We start from the raw sequence: 25,917 nt of genomic DNA, 5'->3' as shown, positions 1-25,917 counted from the left end.
CCACTTGTCTTCTCCGTCTCCTTTCATAATGCCTCAATGGGATTTAAATTTGGTCTTGACTTTTCTTATGTATGCTCCTTTCAAGCGTCTTCATAATTACAATCTCAGGCTTCTAACTTTTAAGACTACTTTCTTAATTGCCATCACCTCTGCTCGCAGAGTTAGCAAGCTCCAGGCTCTATCACCCAAGCCTCCCTATCTTTCTGTTCATCCAGATAAAGTGGTGCTTTGAACAAAAGCTTTGTTCCTCCCTAAAGTAGTCACGTGCTTTCATGTGGGACAATCCATTACTCTGCCGACCTTTCACCTGCCCCCGCATCCCTCCAAGGAAAAGGAGAAACTCCACCGCCTGGACCCCAAAAATGTGTTGTCTTTCTATCTTGATCGTACCAAAGAATTCTGGGTGGGTGATCAACTCTTCATTGGCTATGTGGGTGCCAAGAAAGGTTGGGCAGTGCAGAAAAGGACAATTTTTCGATGTGTTGTCCTCTGCATTAAATTGTCCTACGCATTGTCAAAGAAGGAACTTACTGTGGGGTTTTGTGTTCATTCTACCAGAGCAATATAATCAATGGGGGAGGGAAGGAGAAGCTGTGGTCCATTCGGCTTCCTTTTATTAATGCAAAGAATCAATGAAGAGTGGACCACTTGTCCTGTGTAGCCAGGGTTTTTCTGCTCTTGGTTCCATCATAAAAGAACCCTCATAACTGTACACAGGTGCGAAGGCGGTATATACTGGGTCACCGCTTGTGTGTACTAGTACAGCATCATCATAGGGTCTTTTTTAGTATGTATGCTGGAAGACCAACTGGTTGTACAGTAGCGTCCAGACATAAATATGAGGGAGGGTGTGAGAAGTGCTCAGGTCAAGTGAAGTTAAAATTCTCTTAATCGTTTTTTCTGTTGACACTTTATTAAAAAGAATGTTCCTTGTATAGTGAAAATTATCCACTAATCATGTTTATGGGGTCAGATCCGTGGTATCTGTACCTTATGGAAGTGTGTTTTGTGCTTTCTGGAGGTACCCGAAGGCACATATGGAACTGTATTCGGTTCCGTCAAGTCGTTGACTTGTTCTGGCTCTGTTCGCGGTACCCCCGATGGGGGTACCGCGAACAGAGCCAGAACAAGTCAACGACTTGACGGAACCGAATACAGTTCCATATGTGCCATATGTGCCTTCGGGTACCTCCAGAAAGCACAAAACACACTTCCATAAGGTACAGATACCACGGATCTGACCCCATAAACATGATTAGTGGAACCACAACGCGCTTTCCTTTAGATCGGTCCTGACGAACGCCTTTAGACTACTACAGAAGGCTGAAACATGTTGACCCTCGACATTTGATAGTACGGTAGACCAGTAACTCGGTCTTCATCCGCACTCCAACATTTTATTTTTCTCTTATCAACATTCTATGATGATGCTGTACTAGTACACACAAGCGGTGACCCAGTATATACCGCCTTCGCACCTGTGTACAGTTATAAGGGTTCTTTTATGACGGAACCAAGAGCAGAAAGACCCTGGCTACACAGGACAAGTGGTCCACTCTTCATTGATTCTTTGCATTCTACCAGAGCAACAGCAGCAACCACTGCGTTAGTACGTTAAGTCCCAGTCCTGGATATCTGTCAGGCAGCATCGTGGGCATCTCTGCACACGTTTACCAGACACTACTGCCTGGACAGCCAAGTCCATAGGGACAGGTACTTTGCCCATTCTATTCTCCAGGACTTCCTCGTAGCATCTTGGTTCGCAGACCCTCCTCTGGGGTTGGTATTGCTGGGGTATCCATTCTGAATGTAAGGTATCTACAACTTGAAGTCTCTATCAGAAGAGTAAGTTACTTACCTTCGGTAACAATGTAGCTCATAGAGACATATTCTAGGTGTATATTCCTTACCACCCCACCCATCCTCCCAGCTCTGCGAACTGATTTCTAGGGGCAGGGACTCCCCTAAAGGGCCCTAGTTTTGCAAACTAATCGTCAGTGTCTTTCATGGCTCTGCGCTTCTGGTGTGGAAAGTCGTGTTAAGAACTGACGTCAGCTTGCCCGGGTGGCATCTGTGTATGTCCCGCGATGTCATTTCCAGCACCAACGTCGCCAACGACGGACGCAGATTCGACTGTCGCCACCTAACGACGTGCAGGCATACTGCTAATAAAAAACTCTGGATCCAGACCGACACCTGGGGGAAAATTTTAAGGTAACGAATCTACAACTAGAATATGTCTCTACCAGATACATCGTTACCGAATGTAAGTAACTTACTCCTCTACGCGATTCCACTCAGCCCCTTTCCACTCTATGCCACTCTAAACTCCTCTACACCGCTCCATGCCTCTCTGTGCCACTCCACGTTCCTCTGTGCCACCCTGCTAACTGTTAGCCATGCTGATCAGCAACCATGCTGCTGTGCAACATGGCTTAGAGACATTTGCAAAGCCAATAGCTCTCCCATAGGCAAGAACTATTGGCTGGTTTCTTTAGCAAATATCACTCTGCACTTTGGAATATTTTAACCTATAATGTTAAAATCGAAACTTCAAATCCCAGAATGCATTGTTCATATTGTTAAAAGCCAGGTCTACGAAAAAGTGTCACACATAACATGGTGCAACATGGCAAGATATGACAGCTAGGTAAGGATATCTCCAGTACCTTTAAATGCAGCAGTGTTTCCTCTGGTGCAGCTATGAACGTGTGTACGTCTGGGGTGCTCTGTGTGTTTATGGTGCTGTACTGACATGAGCTGCAGGGAGACGGTACTTCTTAACCTTGGTGTACAAACTGTCCCTTAAAAATGCTTTACTAATTGAGTATATGTTATGTAGAACGTGGCTGTATTTCACTCCCAAGGACAATGCCTCTGCTATCTTTCCCTCCGAGAACGTTCTCGGTTTAGGATCTAACAGGTACAATGTGCAGTTATGTTTTTTCTAATTTTCAAGCGGCTCGTGATTCACGCATTATTCTGTTTCTTGTTGTAGTTGTCACCAGGCCTTTACGTCTTCAAGGTTGCCGTATCAGGTGAAAATGCTTTCGGAGAAGGATTGGTCAATGTAACCGTGAAACCAGGTGATCCACTTTACTTCCAGTATAATTCACAATAGAATAAGTCACAGAATTGGACACAATACATCCATTTCAGTGTAAAAAAAGAAATATCTGGTGTGCTTCTTTTCATCATGGCACAATTCAAAATTGTATGATGCACATTTGTTGCTCAAAAATACATGTCTAATAGAATTTGAAACCTAAGGTTATTTGTTATGAATTTAGACTACAGTTTCTGCGGGTGTAGATGAAAGCAGAGCAGCACCATTAATAAAAGCTCATTATCAGAGCATGTTTATATATTTTAGATGTAGGTGTGTAGATTTGTGGATGTGTAGAACTTGGTGAATTTTCCAATATGCAATATGTCACTAAGTATGGGGGTTTGGAAAATAGTTTTAAAAGTTTTTAAAAGTAAAAAAATATTTCAACATGTTAAACACACCTATGACAGGTTATGCTAAGGCTTTATTGCTGTCCACTGCCACCACGTGTGAAGGATCAATAAACAAAATAATATAGGGCCCGATTCACAGAATTAATTTAAGACAAAATCCTAAACTTACTACCATTTTGGTATTCACAGAAGGCACTTACTCATTTTGATATTCACAGAAGGCACTTACTCATTTCGGTATTCACAGAAGTTAGGAGTCCTAACTTTAGGACTCCTAAATGCCTTCTGTGAATACCGAAAGTCTTAAAGTTAGGATTTTTCTCAGTTTAGGAGTAGTAAAGTTAGGACTTCTAACTTTAGGACTCCCATATGCCTTCTGTGAATACCAAAAGTCTTAAAGTTAGGATTTTTCTCAGTTTAGGAGTCCTAAAGTTAGAGAAAAATCCTAACTTTAAGACTTTCGGTATTCACCAAAGGCATTTAGGAGTCCTAAAGTTAGGACTCCTGACTTCTGTGAATACCGAAATGAGTAAGTGCCTTCTGTGAATACCAAAATGAGTGAGTGCCTTCTGTGAATACCAAAATGGTAGTAAGTTTAGGATTTTGTCTTAAGTTAGTTCTGTGAATCGGGCCCATAGAGTATAAGTGAGTCACCCAATAGCCTGCATTCATATTTTGGGGCAAAATATATTTTTATTTGTTCATCAGAATTATACACATACACTAGCGTACTCCCATTGGCTGGCGAGGGAAGAGCAATCTAAATGGTTATCACCTAAATACTAAGGGCCAGATGTATCAAAGGTTTTTACCCATTCTGTGTCTATAGGAAAATGTGTTCATACATAAGGCCCTAAGCTCCTGGAATCATTCCCGTGCTCCTCGGAAAGGGGCACAACAGAGGTCCCTGCAGCCCCCAGGGTGCGGAGACGCCCCAGGGTTCCTTGTTTAGGAGGGGCTTCCCTTCCCTCAGCCTTTAAGCCATTGCATTGCATGCCCATTAATGCGTACAGACAGTGCAAGATATACAAAGGAGACAAGTCAGGTAGATGTGGAGAGGGTGGGGGGGTTGCGAGGAGCAAAGTGGATACATTAGGGCCTGCCACGTTGAGCAGTCCAAGGTAAAGCATTTTACATTCTCAATTACTTCCATATCATTATATTAAGACTTGTAACAGCCACATTATTAAAAATGTCAACAGTTCAAATATATATCACATTAAAAGACAATTGGGTGATGGAGCATGTAAATAGCACAATAGACCAGACTACAATCTCACAGTCTGCAGGGGTGGGGATTTGATTTCGTGGGGGGGGAAAGGGGGTTTAAGCGAGTTCCTGACAGGACAGGCCATTTATAATGCTGAGGCGGATGTGGGTTTGTCTCTTTGTTGGACTCAAGATGTAAATGGCTCACAGAAGTCTTTGGGACGGGAGCGAAGAGGCATAAGGTCCCTAAAAGTAGTCGCCCTCCGGAATATCTAATGTCACAATGTGCCTATTTAGATGAAGCAGGAGGATGATACCATCTCCATCTTGGATGTCTCTTAACACTGCATAATTTCTTCTATCCTTTTCTTGCTGTCCCTCTGCCTGTGAGTGACTGGAAATTTACTGGCAAGATATTTCTTAGGACCTTCAATTATTGAGCATTCGTGATCTCCAAGTACTCAGTCGAGAGGTATTCAAGGATTGATGCCCAGATATTCTCATAGGGCTCTTGGTTATGCTCAAGTTACAAAATGTGTTTCTCTACCCCAGCGGAACCTTAGCATCTGTAGCGACTCTATGAGATCCGGGAATCTGGACTTTCCTCATATAGTGGTCATAGGCTGCCTGTTGGCTCACAAGGCCAGAAACATTTGCTTCCCTGGCACAGATAATGAGGATATGTCTGATTTTTTGATACTCCCAAGAGGACATATGCTGGGAATCTATGAATCTATGCATTGAATATAGAGTCAATTGCTTTAACAACAACTGTCTAAAAGACATGGAGTTTCGACATTGCTAGAGAAGATGCACCAGCATGTCTGGATTTCCACATCCCGCCGATACTCTTCCGATTTTTGTTCATACCATTCCTGCAACTTGACGGCATGTGGCACTAATAGAGAATCATTTTTTATATGGTTTCTCTTCTTGCTGAGCTTTTTGCTCTGGTCTGGATTCTAAAGAAAAAAAGAAGAAACAAAAGTCCCTATATTCTGATGTTATAGAGGGCAGAGAACCTTACCCTGGACCAAGTGTCATTCTAAGTATGTCTCTAATCTAACATAATTCTAAAACAAGAATCTATGTGAAACACCACCAAATTTGGCATAAGTGATATCAAACACAAAAAATTTCTTAAAATATATAAAAAACAAAGAATTTATTATATTAAAAATCGTGTTTGTAGGCATACAATATGAATCATTTAATCATTCTATGGGCAAAATCACACTCCTCCGAAGAGAGGTTTCAATCTACATGTATCACACAAAAAGATTTAAAACTTTTGTTACAAACAATCTTATTTAAAAAAGTCAACGCAGCGTTTCGGTGACACCTTGATATTTTCACCTTCTTCAGGACTAACAGAGTCTTCAATAGATCTAAATAACAAACATACATAGTTTAGGCCAAATACAATCCTCAGGGTGGTCGTATTTCACATTACAATTAGTTCTTTATACTAACATTCCAACACATTTAAACCTTTTATCACATAAAACTAGACATTTGCACTAATACAGCATATACCTTATATTGTCTACACCTTAAGTTCTACTTCCTGACAACTTGGTCCCTGCTAATGCAGCAAACAAACTGTAACGTTGTTGTAGATGCAGCGTTTCAGTGACACCTTGATATTTTCACCTTCCTCAGGACTAATAGAGTTTTCAATAGATCTTATAGTGAATTAGATTATGTATTAATACCATAATCAATGGTGCCTATTGGTCCACCGAGAGGCCATAATGATAGAGCCTTACAAATTTGATAATCAATAAAACATCTAAGTGCGTTAGAGCCACCGTAATCTTGGAGGTGCACGAGTTAGAAGTTAAAATTTTGAAGAAACAGCTCCGACTAATTCCTTATTCAAGTCAGGATGCGAGCCGTATTCTGCAGTTCACGCACTCTTATAACCCATATAACGGCGTTTTTAAAAAACATTGACGACGCTGTGCTTGGGTCTTGGTAATCATACGTTTAGCATGTGGTATATCATCAAATCGGCGATATGCGGCCTCCCTACTCTAACGGACTTCCGGGGTCCTGTCTATCTATCTATCTATCTATCTATCTATCTATCTATCTATCTATCTATCTATCTATCTATCTATCTATCTATCTATCTATCTATCTATCTATCTATCTATCTATCTATCTATCTATCTATCTATCTATCTATCTATCTATCTATCTATCTATCTATCTATCTATCTATCTACATATATTAGCAAATGGCGTTCGCCATTAGGTTGTTATGGTTAGGACTAAGTTTCCATAGGTCTGTTTGCTTATAACTTTGGCCCCATTTAACAAACCGTCACAAAATGTTCCCAAAAATTTCCCACCTGATTGTAGTTTTGGATAGAAAGTTTCAGGGTGATTAGACAAGTGGGGACTGAGGAAAAAGGGGGGGGGGGAAGGTGTGTGTTTACCAATTTAATTCCCATAGGGATTTTGTACACTACTGCAGCCTGAACTGCTGAGCCCTTTTTGTTATTTGCTTTAAATCCGTTCAGTAGTTTTTAAACTATTAAAGGAAAAACAAATGTGTATATCAAGAAGCGTGGCTCTTGCAAATCCTGCCAGAGATCTGATTGGCTGCCAACACTTCAACCAGGAAGTGTTGGCAGCCATCTTGTACCTCTGACTCAGCCATGTCCCAAACAAAATCGGAAAAAAAGAGATGGGGGCAGGGTAGGAATACCCTGATCCACTAGGTCCTTGGTGGTGGGATGCCCCAGGGACCCAGCCAGGGCTAAAAAGCATTTTGTTTAAATATAAATTGTAGCAAAAATAAAAAAATAAGAGCAGTATCCCGTGCTCCCGTGCTTGTTTCTCATTCAGCCCCCGGGTAGACCAGGTCCTTGGGAAAGCGTGAATTCCAGAAAAGAGGAGGGAGGGCGCATTGCGGCCACCTCCCAAGGGCAGTTTAAGGCCTGAGGACCCAGGGTTTATTTAAAAAAAAAATGATAGGAGGGGGGCTGCAAAGCCCCTCTCCTTTAGCCTCTAAAGGCCCCGGAGACCACTATCTTCCCAGAGCTGTGAGCCTTAAAATGAGCGAGGCTGTGCGGATCCCACTCCAACATCTAAAACTGCCCGAGGACCACTACCTCCCCGAGGTAAAAAAAATAGGAGCGGTGCCACACGGCCCCTCGCATTTAGCCTCTAAAGGCCCTGGGGACCACAACGTCCACAGGGTTGTGACCCTTAAAAAGAGGAAGGCCACACGGACACCCCTTCAACATCTAAAAATGCTCCGGGGACTGCCATCTCCCCAAGGCACTAAACAAGTATGTAGGGGAAGAGGGGCCGCGCATCTCCCCTCCCATGCCATATTGGGCCCCAGGGATACCACCTCCCTGGGAGCTGACCTTTTGGCAGTAAAACAGGTGAAAATTGCTTCCACACACAGGAAGCGGCATATTTGGCTGCTCCCTGCATGCCGCAGCAATGTCGGCTCCCATTGGCGGTGGGAAGCCAGCAGGGACCGCCGGTGCCTTGAGTCTCCCCCCGCAGTCTGTAGCGTTGCACACTAGGTGCCCCGGGTGGGCTCCAGGGCACCCACGATCTAAAGGTCTGTCCCTGGGGAATGGGGTCCTTGGGGCAGAAATCAGCTCGGAGGGCGCTCAGCCCCCCTCCCCTTGTATAATTGGTAATGGGAATACCCAAAATCATCTGCAAGTTCCGCTTGTTTGGCCCTGGCCTGTTTTCCTTAGTAGTATGCAAACGTCTTCCTGCCTTTTCCCACTTTGATGGACAGTTTACCAAAAGGCCGATGAACATGCTTCCCGTCAATTTTGGTGACGCGTTCCTAATGCACAGGAATTTTGGGGACATCTGTAGCAAACAAAGAAGCACTTACTTCATATTGTTAGGAAGATGTACCCTAGTGTGGTGAAGATTCCCCTCTCTGTAGTCTCGTCCTGCTCTCTAGACAAGGATTCATCTTATCACAGATTTATAGATCAAGACGCTTGAGGAACAATCACATTGCCATAATTAGACGCACACAAGGTCACTGGAGACATTTCCTCATGGTCCATCATGCAGCTGTAGTGTAGAATATGCACTAGTTATTACCCAACGAGGTAGTACTTACTAATTAAGCAGTAGAAAGTACTCCAATTTGGTAGATATTTTGTGCAAAAACTGTGAACTCTTGTTAGATAAAGGGGCAGGTGAAGTTCCGTTCTGGCCCAGTCACTCACACAGCTACTGACACCCACACAGACACTCACACGCCCACTCACACACCCATTCAGCCACTCTCAAATATGCTCACAGATCCACACAGCTATTCTCCTACCCATGCAGCCACTCACACTCCCACAAAACCACTACCAAACCCACTCACACACCCATACAGCCACTTACACACCTATTCACACAGTCACATAACCACTCACAATCCCACTCACACATCCAGAAAACTACTCACGCAGCCATACAGCTACTCACACACACCCACTTACAGATCTGTACAGCCACTCACACACTCACTTACAGATCCATACAGCCACTCACACACCCATTCACAGACCCATACAGCTAATCACACACTCACTCACAGACCCATACAACTTCTCAAAAAAACGGTCACATACCCCCACTACTACTGACACACCCATTCACACACCCATACAGCCACTCATACACCCACTCACAGGCCCATACAGCCAGCTGCACACCCACTCACTGACTTATACAGCCACTCACACATTCACTCTTGAAGGTTACAGGTTAGAGTTGAGAAATAAAAAGTAAGAAATCCATAGAAATTAACTAAAAAGGTTACAGGGATGTTATAGTTAGGAAAATATCATAAAAAACCGTAGAAATTCACTTAAAAAAAACAAGGTTACAGGGATATTATAGTTAGGAAATAACATTAAAAACCTTAGAATATCATGGAAAAAACAAAGGTTGCAGGGATGTTATAGTTAGGAAATAGTATTTAAAAAAGTTTGAAATTCACTGATAAACCCAAAGGTCACAGGGATGTTATATTAAGGCTCAGATTTCACTCATACAAAACCAGTGAAATTCAGAAGTTATAGTTACCTGAGCTAACGATAACTTACGTCCCCACAAAGCACTGCTTATGCCCTCACATATGTAAGGTCACTAACCATGTTATGAGTGATGTAATATGTTAGGTCCTAAGCAGTGCATTGCAGGCGGCATAAGTTATAGTTAGCTCAGGTAACTCTATCTGCTGAATTACTGGTTTTGTATGAATGAAATCCAAGCCTAACTATAATGTCCCTGTAACCTTTGTATTTTTTAGTGAATATATTTGTAAATGTATAAAATATACAAATTAAAAAACAATATACTTAATTTTCGTTATTACGTTGTGATGGTCCAGCAATAGTATTACACAGTAACTGGGGAACCCAAAAATCGGTGCACCTGGGTTAAATATAGTACAGAAAAAGTGGTCACAGTGGAAACATACATTTTGTCACAAAATATCACCCTGAATGAACCACATTAATCAATCAGAGTTCCAATCCAAAAGGAAATGTTATTATTATTTGTCATAAAACGAATAATAAAAAACATTTGCATGAAAGGTGCTTCCAAGAAAAAGTGTAAAGAATTGTGTAGGGAGATGTGCTCATGTGAGGGTAGGAGAATTGTGCAATATATACAATGTATTTACAAAGACCTGTCTGGTCAATACAAAAATCAAAGTCGAAATGCACAATAATAATGAGATACAGCCAATGAATCACTGTTATCCAACTGTAGGTACAGAGCCAGTACATGTAAGCAGGGAACAGTCGACGTTTCAACCCTGCAATATAGAGGAGCATTTATTTCTTAGGCTGGGGTCTTCATCAGGACAGAGGGGAGCCACCTTGTTCCACTGGGATGATGTTCGTGGAAAAGATCAGATTAATGGGCCAACAGGCTACAATGTCAGAGGGACGAATTGTCTCCAGATTATTTAAATGTTAATGGCACGTGTTCATCAGAAAAGGTCAAACATAGAATGAATGATACCAAAGGCATCGGCCGAGAGAGAGTCTCCTTATTGTTAGAAATCCGTCCGTATGCAAATGTATGAAGCAAACCTTATGTGCATCAGGGCCATTTTTTTTTTTTTTTGCTTTTAGGGAACAAGCAATTCTCTTCAGAGATTCTTTATTGGAAACAAAAATCCTTTGTAGAGGAATCACAACAAACATGGTGCACACTCTGCAAAGCTTTGTGTCTTCAGCAGAGCCTCTGAATTGGCAGTTTTTCTGAATGCACATAGAAGCCTCCCAGGAAAGTGAAGGGAATGGTTTCTGCTTACCTGGCAGGCTGCCCACCAGGGTCTGAGTGACCATGAGAGATTGTACATATAACTTAAATTACGGCATGTGTTTCTGAGCTCATCTATTTATTTGAGTTCTTACATGCTTGTTTTGCTACATAAAATAAGTTAGCAACTGGGTTGAGGTGCTTTTAGCTTCAATCAATTGAATGATATCAGATAATTGTGACGTCAAATGGATGCTGCAGGGTATGATGAATATGAGGAGGTCTTCTTGAAGAATATCTGTAGGGCAGGTACATAGATACTCCTTCAAACCATTGTTTCCCACAAGCCTCAGGAGTCTAGTTAAAATGTGATGTCTGCGTATTGCTAATGTTGCCAGTTTGTTTTGCATTCAGAGCCATAAGTCATCATTTTGGTGCATACTCATAATATATTGAAGGACTAAGACAAAAGATTTAGGTTGAGGATATAATGTCTTCTTGACTTCATTTCTCTAGGTACAGCTTTTCTGTGCCAGGCTTCCAAACCCTCCCACACAAGAGTGACCTATGGCTTCCCTAGGAGGAGTGGGTAATTACACACGGGGGGCCTTTTTGTCTCTACCATGGACTGGATTACAAGACAAAGTCCTTTAGGATTGTGTATTTTAAAAATAGTGGTGTGGCTGTCTGGAGGTGGAATTAATTTATGACGTAATGTAGGGCAAGTAATATGGAGTAGTCCAATGTGGAATGGAGTAATGAGATTACCATATTGTACTTGAGACATTATCATTAGTGGAAAGTTTTGAATGGACAGCCCTCTTCTTTCTCCATGAACAAACTCAGGATGCTAGTCTCACAGAAAACACAAATAATCCACAGAAGAACAACTAGAGTGTTCTTTTATCTTTCAACCACTATAAAGATCCTAATTAAATCCAAGTTCAGAAGAGATGTCTTTGGGACAATAAAAAGCTCCTGCCCACTACTGAGGTACACAGTTAATCCCTCAACAGTGCTCTGTTTGTTTGAAGGCAATAATCAGGCTCGACATTCATTCCAGTGTGACATAAAAGAAAGGATTCCAGGACACATCTGGGTCCTCAGCCCCTAGACTTCTTTGTAAGATGTTAGTGGGCATTGTAAAGAACAACAACACTAAGTAAGTATCTTGCTCTCAGGCAGGAGAAAGATCAACTCACTTCTATTTTCAGTGGTCAGCATTTCATAGAAAATATGGTTCTATACATTCTGTACTCTCATGACCCCTGAACATCTTTTTGTGTGAGATTCCCCAACTGCCCCCAGGAGCTTCACCAAAATATTCTTCAGCAATGAGATACAAACTCCATAGAGTGCATGCTGAAATATAAAAGTATTATAATCCATATTTACTTCCCAGTTATGGGGACCAATGGAAGCTCATCTATGTGAAATAGTGCTCATTTCCTTTAACTTTACTTTTAATGCTGCACATAGGATTTTAATAAGGTTTCAGGCTGCATATTGTTATCTATTAATAGTATGTGCTGAAAATATGTCCATATATATTTTTTTCACTAAAAACATTGTCAAAGTAAGTTCATTATTAAATGTATGTAGAACAGCACACACCGTTTAAAATCCCTAATATAGTAACTGGCAAACAAGTGTACTTTTTGGCATTGTTGTGAAACCTTCAAAATTGTAGTTTAAGTAGGGTATGACTGCCCAGCCCATTTCTCTTGCTGCAGTAATAGTTAAGCAACAACTGCAGCATCTGATTTTGTGGTCAGTGGGCTAAGTGGGAAGTACGGGGCGGTCACTGGGGCAGGTTGGGGTAGAGCTTTTCAGCCTTGTCTTCTTCTCATTATGAGGTGATTGACAGAATGACTCCTTCCTTTCCATAAAGTATTTTGGTTGAATAAATTTATGGGGGGGGAATGGGTATGATAATCCATGGACCATGACGGGGTAAATGAACCCTACCTGACCCCATCTTTCTTGGACTATTGACAATAATGTCCTGCCTCTCACTCACAAAAGTTGGCTCAGAAATGTCCAAAGTGTCAGGATGCATGGGGTGTGGTAGTCCTGCCCGGATTCTTCTCTCCCGGCCTATAAAAAAAATCAGTCATCTTCTCTTGTGCCTCTCAGTCTGATAGACTGTCAAAGGAGCAGAGTGGTGGGGTTGTAAAACAGAGCTGTCAATGGATCAAGCTAGTAACCTTTTCACATTTGACTTTCATATTCTCATTATTAATAATTAACTATATTCATAGTCTGCAAGGTTTTATCCATGGAAATTACAAGCCTTATTAGCTTATAAATCCAATAGAGTGTTACTGCTACGTTGACTAACGGTTTATATTCCTATTCCTGCTTCTATTTTTTTAACAAAATGGTGTTGTCACCAGATAAGAATGCCAAGACACTTTATATGTAATGTAGACGTGTGGTCCGATTCACAACATTTTTACAAAAGTCTAAAGCACCCGTAGCTTATAAAAAAACATAATATAGAAGGCATACATGCCACTTGATTCTTAAAAGTCTAATGTATAACTAACAAAAGGTATGTTCATCTCTCTTGTCCTCTTTTTCTTTCTCTCTCTCTCTCTCTCTCTCTCTTTCTCTATCTTGTTCTCCCTCACACACACGTACTTGCATACATTGCACATATGCAGGTTTGAGAAAATGTCACTCGGTCATCATGAAAAATGACTACCATGTATATTCAAGCAAACTTTATATAACTTGTTTAACTTACCTTATGCATTATTTGTGTAAATATGAGCAGACACACACACCAAGTCATAATCTGTGCACATGTACTTAGTGTCACCCACAGATTTGATACCTTTCTAAATAATTTCCCTAGTAATAATTATCCTCCTACTTCCACATAAAAAATTCTGCCTATCTGGTGATTTAGAGCCATTTGTTAATGCATTTTCAGTGTGTGATGTAGCGATCCATACTTATAAACTGTTGGAAAATGTAAAGACTTGCTGAATAAAGTACACAAGTAATATTTCAATAACATTCTTTTGCTATACAGCAGCCAGAGTAAATCAGCCACCAGTGGCAATCCCTTCTCCAAAGATACAGGATGTTTCTCTGCCTACAGCATCCACCTTCATCGACGGAAGTGGTACGTACCCATTTTTTAATTCATAATTTCTTGTTCATATAAAACAAACCTGGTATGTATACTGGGTATTAAGTAATTTGCAAAGAACAGCCTTAATATTAAAAATAAAATTTGGGTATAGGTCCCCAGAATGCCAGTATGCCTGGAAGTTGTTCACAAAACAATTTGTCAGAATCCAGAAGCAATAGAAAGTTAGGCCAAAGTTTGTAATCTGCAATGGTGCCTGAAGCCAAGTAATTTGCTTAACCTTGGTGTTCTTCTTTGGCACTCTAGCTTGGCCATCTTCATCAGCATCAGCAGAATTGTAGAAAACATATACACTCACTTTAGAAGTGAGTAGTGGAATTTTTGTTTTTAACTTTGATCAGTACATACTCTCATACCAATAGTGTAAACACATCTTAACACAGATGCAATCACTGAGTTCGCTAATTTTGAAAAAAAATTGTTTAGAAAGAAATCCTTCTTGGGTGTATTCAGAATTATCTGAAAAGGAGGTCAGTTGATTAGTAATGTATGGTGGAGTATTACAGAAGAATGGAGTGAAGACGAGAAACCTGCGTACAGCTCTGGTTTTACATGTTGTGAATGGAATAGTCAGAAGGCTATATTTAGCTGTGTGTGGGTTCCAAGAAGGTCAGTATCCTTGGGCTTTATAAACCAAACAGTGGCGAACCAAATCATGGAGGCAGTCAAATGTTAAGCAGAGGATCTAAAACACAACTCTTTTAATCTACTTGTCATCCAGTGTTGTGACAGTGCAAGTGGGCCTGCTTCTTTGGTCAAAAATATTTGAACCAGCATCAGGCAACCTAAATGGGTATTTGGTAGCTTTCGTGCAAGGTGTTTTCATAAATGAGTTTCAGATTGACCAAAAATCCAATGACAAGAGTAGAGATTGTTGTTGAAAATGGACAGATGCACACTGTGTAATTGCTGTATCTTAGAAAACCCCCCTGAGCCGCATCCCTATTTGTGAACATATAATTAAGCCTGGATCTTCTTGAGTGCCATATGTTTCGCCTTTGTGAAATACTGAGCATGGTATCCAAATAGAATTTGATGTGGCGAGAAACAAGAAGCTCTCATTAGATGTGTGAGCTTAGAAGCATGATCTCCATTCTCTTGAAATATTGCCTAAGGCTATAAAAAATACAAAAAACTAACAATCCTTGAACATGGATAACTCTGTCATTGCTACCAAAAATCAAATAGAACTGGGTTGATCAATAGAGAAAAGATAATATATCAGGGCATTCTCATAGTATAAATACTAAGGGTGTCAGAAATACTTTGGAAAAATTACAAAAAGTGTAAAAACCAACCACACAATAAGGTGTGTAAAACAAAAACCAAAATGTACAAGGTGCCTCAATGAATCTCTAGGGGTGGGTCATAGAGCAACAGGATTAAAAGTCAATCACCCTGGCTTTCCATCATATCTGTCACCTAGGCTGTGACCCAAATGAGGTAGGGGAGCTATTTTTCATGCTACACCTTCCTGCTGGACATAGCTAAAGAATGGGGGTGTGCTACCTGACCGATGTCACTAACAAGTGTCTAAGGGCCCAATTTAGTGTTTGGCAGACAGGCTACACCATTACAAATGCGATGGAGTACCCTTCCCACAAAATCCTTGGCCTGCCTGCTTCATTTAGAAATGGACTTATCTTAAGTATTCCATTGACGGAGCCCCTATTGGCTTCGTCCCCAGAATACTTCCTCTGACGGCCTGATGGAGAACTGCCCACTATATTTAGTGTGGTGTCTTTATTTCCTGTCCATTACCACTAGGAAAAACCTAGAACATCTGGGAGATGGATTAGATGCTCAGCAGTAGATTATCAGTTAGATGAGTATCAATGGAAGGAAGGTTCAAGCTCTAAGAGATACTGGTGCCTTCAAGACTGTGTTTGAGAGGAAGTATCTCAAACCAGAGGGGAGTCTCCCTGGTATCATTGGCATTGGCCTGGTTGCAAGGAGGGAGGATTTTGAGTCCCTGTTTGCCAGAATTGAGGCAGACGTCAACAGCAAGATGGCCATCATCGATGTAGGAGTTCAATAAAAACAGGGTGATGGAAGACTGCTGGGCACTGATCTGATTGCATCTGATCTAGTGCCAGCAGCCTACAATGCCTGGAAAGCATCAGCTTCGTACAGCAGAGCACAAGCTGTACCTCAACCTTAGAAGAAGACTCAGATCACTCCTGAAGTGAAGGCTTGGTTGAAAGTAGTGTATTGCAGACCTGGGTAGGAGGTTTTGAGAAGACATGTGTGGTACCCATTGCCCCTGCTTGAGACAGAGAGGAGGATGAAGCCCACGAGGCAGATCATGCGATGAAGCTGTCAGAGCTATAGTAGTGGATTGCGGCTCAGGGATTGTTGTGTAAGTACTTTCGAAGGACACCGTAAGGTTGTCCTATTTGCATGCTATTACACAAGCTGTAGGAAAAAGTTGTTGCTGGAGTGGTTGGCATGCACAACATGATATGGGTAAATGGGCTGCAGTCCAATGATCCCATGTATCCATCCACCAAAGCAGCAGGAGGCTGGTGGTTCCACAAATGCACAGGAACTTCCTGCTGCTGCTAAATCATGAGGTACTCTTAGCAGGTCACCTGGGCACTAAGAAGGCCAAGGACAGGAGAGATGCTTTGTTCTACTGGCCAGGTATGGGCTGAATTGTAGCAATGTTTTGCAGAACCTGTCCAGCTTTTCAAGTGAGTGGTAAGCCTGGAGGCTAATACAACGCACCCTTGGTACCTCTACCAGTGGTTGGTGGGCCTCTTGTGTGGGTGGGCAAATGCATAGTTGGCCCCTTTGATCCTCCTTTTGCATGAGGCAACAAGAATATAATTTTTGAAGTGGAAAACGCCACCAGCTATTTAGAGATAGCATCTCTGACAGGCACGACTACTAAGGAGGTTACGGGGACCATCTACCTAAAGTAGACTGTGGTCTGTGAATGAGGAATCAGTGTGATCACCTCATACGTAATGGTGATTTGGGAGAGGGATGCTGTAACGTGCACATCTCTACCACATACAACCTGCAAACCAATGGGTTGGTGAAGTGCCGCAACACGACCCTAAAGAGCATTATCAAACCGTCAGGAGGAAATGTGGTATTCTGCTTCTATATCTCTTGTGTGTCTACAGCGAAATCCCACAGAATGATGTAGATCTAGTATTTGTAAGTATCTGTTTCTGGATCCTGATCACTGATTTTGCTTAAAGAGGACTGGTAAGGTACCTCTGAGTCCTCAAGCCATGGTGTGGTGGACCATGTTCTGGGCTATGAGGAAGGTGAAGAAAAGCCTTTAGCAAAGAGGCTAATGAGCTATTGGTACTCAAGCTAGTTTGCCTAGGAGCTTAGCAAGACAAATGGAGGGTCCTTACAAATTGGTTAGGAATATTTCTGATGCCAACTACCTAGTTGATACAGGTGCTATGTGGAAACCTTAGAAGGCATTCCATGTGATGTGGCTTTAGCCATGTCTCAGAAGAGGTTACACTGTTAGCAACCTGTCAATGGCAGAAGATGCTGAAAAGGAGATTGAGACACTCCTAGATCTGCTCTTCTGATCCCTCAGTACCATCACGTAGACAGATGCCATCCTATTCCCTGTGCTTAGGAACTGGTGGAGAGATTGGGCACAGCTAAGTACCTTAATACTTTAGGTTTTAACAATGGTGACTGGCAGTCTCCACTAGCATCTGGTGCCTAGGGAAGGCTGCATTCTCCAACCCAGGAGTCACCTACCTGTTCAAGGTTATGCCTTTTAGGTTAACGAATGCTCTGTCCATCTTGCAGTGCCCGGCCAACTCTGTGTTATCTGATGTGAAAGAGATCAGCTTGGTCTACTTGGACATCATTGTTGTTTTAGCAGTTTATGGAAGGACCACATAAGGCACCTGGAACTGTTGCCGGTGAGGATGCAAATGGTGAAGCTGACCTCAAGGCTATAGAATGCCATGTGGCTCATTCTTCTGTGGTTTATCTTGGTCGTTAGGTGGAGAATGGAAAGATTTGCCCTTTGGGTGCAAAGGTACACATGCTTGATTAGAACATTGCAACAACTCAGATTCAGATGTGGACTTTGTTAGGCTTCAGTGGTTACTACAGGAAATGTCGGGTCCGCTATGGGACTATAGTTGCCCCTTTGACAGCCCTCACCTTCAAGAAGCAGCCCAGGAAGGTGAACTTGACCCAGGAATATAAGCAGGCCCTTGATGACCTGAAGGCCGCAGTATGTAATGCATGAGCCTTGAAGGCCTCCGATTGTAGTCAACTATTCATGGCTTCTGAAAAGAAAGTTGGGGCATTTATCGGACACAGATGTCTGCCTAAAGAGTAGAACTGAACTGCAATTGAAAAAGGGCTTTGTGATTGTATGGGGCTTTCACAGGTTCTGGTTTCGCTTACGTGGCAGCAGGTTTGTAGTCCAGAGAGATCATAAGCCACTCAAGTGGTTGATGGCTATAATTTCAGAGAACCCTGAAGTTGCTTTGGTGATAGATCTCTCGTCAGGGATTGGAGTTCACAGTGGAGAACTAGGCAGGGTTACAACATGGGAATGGAGATGGACTCTCTTGGCGGTTTTCCCAATCTGATGAACATGCTTCTCAAATGGTGGAGTAACCCCTAGCATGAATGCACTTTCCTGTAATGGGAGAGTGTCTCCTTCTTGCAATTGGTGAAAAAGGTTAATCGTTAATCCATGTGGTATAAACTAGCTTCTCAAAATGGTTTTCAGTGAAAGTCTTTTTTATTCTTCAGTAGTTTAATAACGTGATAATTTGTGAGATCTAAGGTGTATCAACTTTGAATTTAACAATCATTCAAAGTGCCCAATGCATTTCAGGCTGCTGTGCCCTTCATCAGGGGCTTGTATGCTGTAAAAAAGGAAACAGCCTGTTGATATAAAATATGAATATATAGGTTTAAGGTAAACAAAGGTTTAAAGCGTGTGTGGTTAAATTATAGGGATGGTAATTGAAGTTAGAACGATCACGTAGTGAGTAGAGTATTGGATGATAGACCCGTATTAAAAAAAGTAGTGAGTCCGTAAACAATCGAGGTGCTGTTTTAATCTAGGAGTGTTCACAAGTAAAAGGTTATTATTATTTTTTAGATTATTTTGAATTGCTAAACTGATGTGCTCTGATGAAAATAGGAAGACACCTCCATCATGCGGGGAACTGCTGGTGTTAAGAAAGAAGTGCCGGTGCAGAGCACCTGCAAACACTGGCACAAATTAAACACTGTTATAGGCCTTTTCCCTGTTGCCTGTGTAGAAGAGCAGCCTACTCACCTTTTCCACAACTTTAAAGTTTTTCTGCCTTTCCTCTATAACGGGGTTCTTCAATCATCCATATAAAGTACGGATGTTGCGTGGCATGCCGTTTAGCATACAGATGATGCATGTGGAGAGCGAATAAAACATGTGACTTAGATTACTCTGGGTTCCAATTTGTATTAGGCAGACTTTAGAGGTACCCAAGATTTAGGACTGGAAAGCCAAGACAGCAGACATATATTGGAATGCTTCCCCTAGAACATTCAAGGTACTTTTCAGTGGGTCAGACAGAGGAGTGTTGTTGGTGTTAAGAAAGGAGACGGAGGGTCTCTTTCAGGCTAGGCAGTTTCCCCCTCCCCTTCCTGACCCTTTGGCTTCGGGAGAGGCTACCCCACACAGGTAGTGGAAGAGAGACAAGGGAAACCCTACTCACCTGGAACCAGAGTAAGTATCATATAAACAGAAACAGCAGCTCCTGTGGACAATGTAATTAATAATGGTAAAGTTTAACAGCCAAATGGCAATAGAAACAGGGTTTTGGAGGTGTCTGAAGGTGAAGGTTGAACCATATACCACACACTTAAATAGTAATCTTAATAATGTTTAATCTTGAAGCATCAAAGTTATGTTAAAAAAACAGTGTAGAGTGTCCCCGGAGTGAACATGGAACCTACAGAAATTGTGACATATTTTGACCTAAAAACGTGGTTTCCAATAATAAAAAGTCGACCATTGAAAATTAATATACAATAAACACAGCCTCCTAATTAAGTGATCGGGACTGGCGAATGGTTCGCTTTTATATTTTGTCGACGGCGTTTCAACCCCTTTGAGAATGAGGGTTCTCTTCAGGACCTATTGATGGAGGGAAACGACGTATCTGTCAGAGTGACAAAAGTGCACCACAAGGGAGTGAGAATATGGGAATGGTACTCACATGGGACCCAGCCGGTCACCCAGTGAAGGGGAGGGCTGACAGACTGGAGGATTGCGGTGAGCAGTGGAACCCCTGTGGGAGGGTTTCATGGAAACATGTAAGGTGTCCTGCAGGGACACATTGTCACAACCGCAAGAACCCAAAATACCAGGTGGGCTCCAACCGGGGAAGCCAGAATGTGATGCAACATATTAAATCTGAATCTGGTCAGCAAAAAGCTGTCCCAGTAACGAGTTACAATGGATAGGTATTATTCAATGGTCTGGACTATTTTTAAAAGTGTATTATCTCAAACCGTGGGTTTCATCCGTTCTGTCTGTTCTCTTTGTAGTGATTTACATTCCAAAAACTGAACCCTCACCCACTTTAGCTCCGAGGTGCGCAGGGACGGGGGGCTATGAAACAAGTACTCCCTACCCAGGCTGTTCAAGTCAACCTTAACATATGCAATCCACAGTATCTTGTCCTCATAGTCAAGGGACAGACAATCAATGAGTATGAGCCTATTCAAATGGGATTCCTCCCTGCTCCTGTTCTTAATCCAACATAATAGAGATCTGAGAGCAATTATGTCTCCTATATATTTTACTCCTACCTCGTCTTGCACACTGAAAGCCGGGATGCTTTGAGGAACCTGCAACCGATGCCTTAAAAACATATTTTCGACAGTTTGGATAAATCTACTTTCTCTTCCAGGGGATCCTCATCAATAGTCACAAGCATATGAATATTCCCACCCATGCGCGGGGACCCCGGAAACAATTTATACATATATGTGAGAAACATATATAAAGCTATATATATATATATATATATATATATATATATATATATATATATATATATATATATATATATATATATATATATATATATATTCACTGAAAAAAACATAGGTTTCATGCACGTTATAGTTAGGAATTGGCATTTAAAAAACCTTTGAAATTCACTGAAAAAACCAAAGGTTTCAGGGGCGTTATAGTTAGGAATTGGCATTTTAAAAACCTTAGAAATTCACTAAAAAAACCATAGGTTTCAGGGGCGTTATAGTTAGCTGGACATTTCCCTCGTACAAAACCCTAGAAATTCCCCTGTTATAGTTAGTTCAGCTAACTATAACTCGCGCCCTCGCAATGCACTGCTGATGACGTCACATATGACATCACTCATGACATGGTCAGTGACATCACTGATGACATCTCAAATGACATCACTGATGACATCACTGATGACATCATCCAGTGAATGTGTGTTTTTCTGAAAAGTTTAAATATGTTTTATATATTTATAGTGAAAGGCCTATGGAAGAATGAGTGGGTGTATAAGTGTGTGAATGGGTGATTTTCTAGGTGCGTAACTGACTCTATAAGTGAGTCATTAAATGTATCTTACTGCAGACTAGTGACTAAACTGTGTGAATGTCTGTATGTGTCTGTGTGTTGGTGTATAAGTGGCTGCATGGTTTTGTGAATAGCTATATGAGTGTCTATATGGGTTATTGATTGGTTGTCTGAGTATCTGTATGGGTGCCTGAGTGTGTGGGTAGGGTGTGTGTGACTCTGTGCATAGATGTGTGAGTGGGTGATTCAGTGGGTGCATGGTTTTAAGAGTGCATCTGTGATGGACTATATGGTTGGGTGACTGTATGTAACGGTGTGTTAGTGATTGAATGTATATCTCATTTGTACATGTGTCAGTAACTACATATGTGAAACACAGTGTATATGTGTGTAAGAGTATATAACTATTTATATGTGAGAGTGTGTGATTTTGGGAGTGGCTGTATGGATGAGTGTGTGCTTGTATCAGTAATTGTATAAGAGCGTCAGAATTTGTTAGTATTTTTATGAGTAAGTGAACTTGTGTGTGTATAACTGTATAGGTGAGTAAATTGGACTGTAATTAATTATTTGCATGACTGACTAGGTGTGTCAGTACCTCAATGGATGATTGGCGGTGTGTGAGTGTCTATATAGGTGTCTAAATGCATATGAGTGTCCTATACTGAGTGACTGTAAGTATGAGTGACTGTACAGGTGAGTGAGTGGAGGTGTATGTAGACCTAAGAGTCAATGAGTGGGTATGTAGTTATTGGTATTGGAGTATCTATGGTTTTCAAAATGGCCGTCTGCAATTTTGAGTCGGTGTATCAAAGGTTACATTAGGGTGTGAGAAGATGCACTAATTTATCACATGGATGACATAATCAGTGATGTCATCAGTGATGTCATTTGAGATGTCATCAGTGATGTCATCAGTGATGTTACTGACCATGTCATGAGTGATGTAATATGTGACGTCATCAGCAGTGCATTGCGGGGGCGCGAGTTATAGTTAGCTGAACTAACTATAACAGGGTAATTTCTAGGGTTTTGTATGAGGGAAATGTCCAGCTAACTATACCGCCCCTGAAACCTATGGTTTTTTTTGTGAATTTCTAAGGTTTTTAAAATGCCAATTCCTAACTATAACGCCCCTGAAACCTTTGGTTTTTTCAGTGAATTTCAAAGTTTTTTTAAATGCCAATTCCTAACTATAACGTGCATGAAACCTATGTTTTTTCCAGTGAATTTCAAAGGTTTTTTAAAGGCTAATTCCTATCTATAACTTATCTCTAAAGATATCATGTTTAATGATTTTGATTTCTATATTTTTCAAATTCAGTGTGCCAATTTCATTAATTATGTTTGTTTTTTTAATTCTTTTTTATCACCCTTTTTTAAATTTATTTTTAAATTAATTATTTTAAAGATTAAAAAATATTATTTGTTTTTATTGGGTTTTTCAATTTTTTAAAATATTTTTAAAAATATTTCTTTAACTATATGTTCACAACTTTATTTTATATATATTTTTTCCATGTTTTTGGATCCGCGCATCCTATACGCATCGTTCTCGATCCCTACGCGTTAGCATCCGCACATGGTATGCGTTGGGTACGTGTTTAGTGCGCGCTTGCAATGCGACAGGTACGCGACTCCCAGCATATACGCGACACGTTCGATGTACGTAACGCGACGTTTACGCGCTTCCGCGATGCGTCATCTGCGTCATCTGCGTCTATGACGTGGTAGGTGCGCGGATCCCGCGAAATATTTAACATTTAAAAAAACATATTTATGTATTTCATGTGAATATTAGTTGAAGACAAACTCTAAACTAGTCTTAAAACTAATATATTTTTACATCTAATCCTATAATTTTTTTTAATTCAATTTCGCGGATGCGCGCTGGGTGCGTGCTGCCTATGCGCAGGGTGCGCGGATCCCATGTGACCTGCAAAAAAAGAGATTTGATTGGTTCATTACACTTCCTCTTCTAACTATTGAAAGACCCCACCCAATTCAATCATTCTTCTTTGACCTTCTTTGGAGGAGCATCTCTTTGCAGAGAAGAAGATTTTTTTAGACTAAGTTTACACTTAGCTCTAACTTTTTTTAACTAAAACGGCTTCAGGGCAGCAGGCATCACCTTCATCTCCTCATACATCTGAGGATGAATTTTTGGAGGAGACACCACGCAAAGAACGTTTTTCTTCAGTGGTGTGGAAATTTTGTACTTTTCCCGAGGGGCAGAATAAGACCAATGCCACCTTGGTCACATGCAAGATTTGCAAAAGAGTGCTGTCATGAGGGGATCCTAACAAGAAATACTTGTGCGGCACGGCTAGTATGATGAAGCACCTAAGGACCCTTCATCCAAACAATCTTGCACGAGAAGAGTGCAAACGGATGAGAAACAATCCTGCTCCTGCGCCTTCCACCTCATCGCAGCCGAGCACTTCAAGAGTGCATCCATCAGCCCAAAATTTGGACATCCGTCCTCAATTTCAATATTTGAAACTGCTCTGCACTAAGTGCAATGCGACTTTGTGCTACGGTGAGCAGTCGATCTATCTGATCTGCCGCCGGTAAGAAAGTTACATTTGCTAGTTTTTTTGGGGTTTTTTCATTGTTCCCTGAAGTTCATTGTTTGGTTCCTCCTGTTTTGTCTTTTGGTTTTTTTTTTGCAGAAAAACCAAAAAAAACTAAAAATTGTTCAGAAAACCCCCCAAAAAATACAAAAGAAGAAAAAAAAAAAGTTCATGTAAGAACTAACTTTCCTGGTTTAAAAAAAGAGCTAAATGTCTTTGTTAGTGTGTGAAAGTTTACATGAATGTATGTGTAGTACATAATTGACTGAATGAATGCATTAGTAGCGTATGGTGAATGAATAAGTGTAGAACTATGAGGAAGTGCTGCAGCATCACACAGTAACCTCTAACTGCAGTGTGCTGTAGTACTTCCGAAGCACAGGGATGCAACATATGTACATAAATATGTTGCAAATCTATGCTTCTCTCTGCATGGCTGCTGAAACTGCAGCCATGTGGTGACACAGGCACCCTTGCACCATAGTGCAAGGATATCTGTGTCATGTGCTGTTTGTTTTTGTGCTGGAAGACACACCTTCCTGCACAAAAACAATCAGTAAAGGCATTTTTCTCCTTCAATGTATGCTGAGCATTGTAGCATGCATTGAAGATATAAAAATGTGGAGAAATGAAAACAATTCTCCTTGTTGTGCCTTCGTACACCAATTTTAGAATGGTGCAGTAATGAGTATTCAGTGCAATCATGCACAACAACACTTATAGAACACCCTTTCAACGCAAACTGGTGTGCATAATGAGGTTGTATTTACATGGAGTATAAAAAGTGCACAGAGTGCCTTTTCCTCTCTTTGTAAATATGAAAGAGTGTCTTGCGCAATAACAATCTTACAAAAAGTGACATGTTTCCAGTTTTAAAATTCCTTGCGAATGATAGAAGGTAAGCACAGAGTTGTGTCTGCAAAGATGTTCAAAGAAGAATGATTGAAATGATTGCGGTCCTTCAATAGCTACAATGGGAAATATTATGAACCCCTCCAATCTCTTTTTTTGCAGGTCACATGATATCTGATTATGGTCAGATTTCAAAACTACATAGGTATAAACAGAGTGTTTTTAGAAACGTGTTTCAACTTTGTAGCTTCTTGCAGACCTACTCATTCTGCATATTGAGACTTAGTTAAACTTACCTTCACAGTAATAGCAATAAAAAATGGTATACATTGTTTTCAGATTTTCATTGCAATCTAAATTCATATAAATTGCTTATTTTTAAATTTGGATCTGTGAAAGAAAAGGAAAAGAATTTATAACATGTAATAATACATTTTTTACAACACAGCATAATGTTCTACAAAGTAATTTGTTTGCCTTTTTTGCTGTTCTCAGAATATATTGAATTTCACTAAAAATAGTGATTTCAATCGTACTCATCACTTAACTGCGGGCAAAAAAAAAACAATCAGAAAGATTGTTAAAAAAAAAAAACAACGTGCTATTCTCAGCAAAATACCACAAGATACAAATCACAGATATATAAAATGCTTACAGCTAACAACATTTTATAAGTTTGACTTACAAAAACTGTAAATGTTGGCGCTTTAAAATATTCACCGAATCTAAGGATGAATTTTTGGAGGAGGCACCACGCCCACAACGTTTTTCTTCAGTGCTGTGGAAATTTTTTACCTTTCCCGAGCAGCAAACAAAGATCAATGCCACCTTGGTCACGTGCAAGATTT

General features: G+C 40.9%; 1 protein-coding gene across 1 annotated transcript in view; it reads left to right on the top strand.

Moving 5' to 3' along the window:
- The window catches only part of KIAA0319 (KIAA0319 ortholog), a 415,358-nt gene that overhangs the window by 160,450 nt on the left and 228,991 nt on the right, over positions 1 to 25,917 (top strand). The window contains exons 7-8 of the mRNA XM_085607057.1: positions 2,999 to 3,086; positions 13,976 to 14,068. Of these exons, the coding sequence (XP_085463183.1) occupies positions 2,999 to 3,086; positions 13,976 to 14,068 (181 nt within the window). The remainder of the gene's footprint in view (positions 1 to 2,998; positions 3,087 to 13,975; positions 14,069 to 25,917) is intronic.

The sequence above is a fragment of the Triturus cristatus genome, chromosome 5_2, assembly GCF_964204655.1.
Source record: "Triturus cristatus chromosome 5_2, aTriCri1.1, whole genome shotgun sequence".
Taxonomy (NCBI): Eukaryota; Metazoa; Chordata; class Amphibia; order Caudata; family Salamandridae; genus Triturus; species Triturus cristatus.
This window is presented reverse-complemented; position numbering and strand designations above follow the sequence as displayed.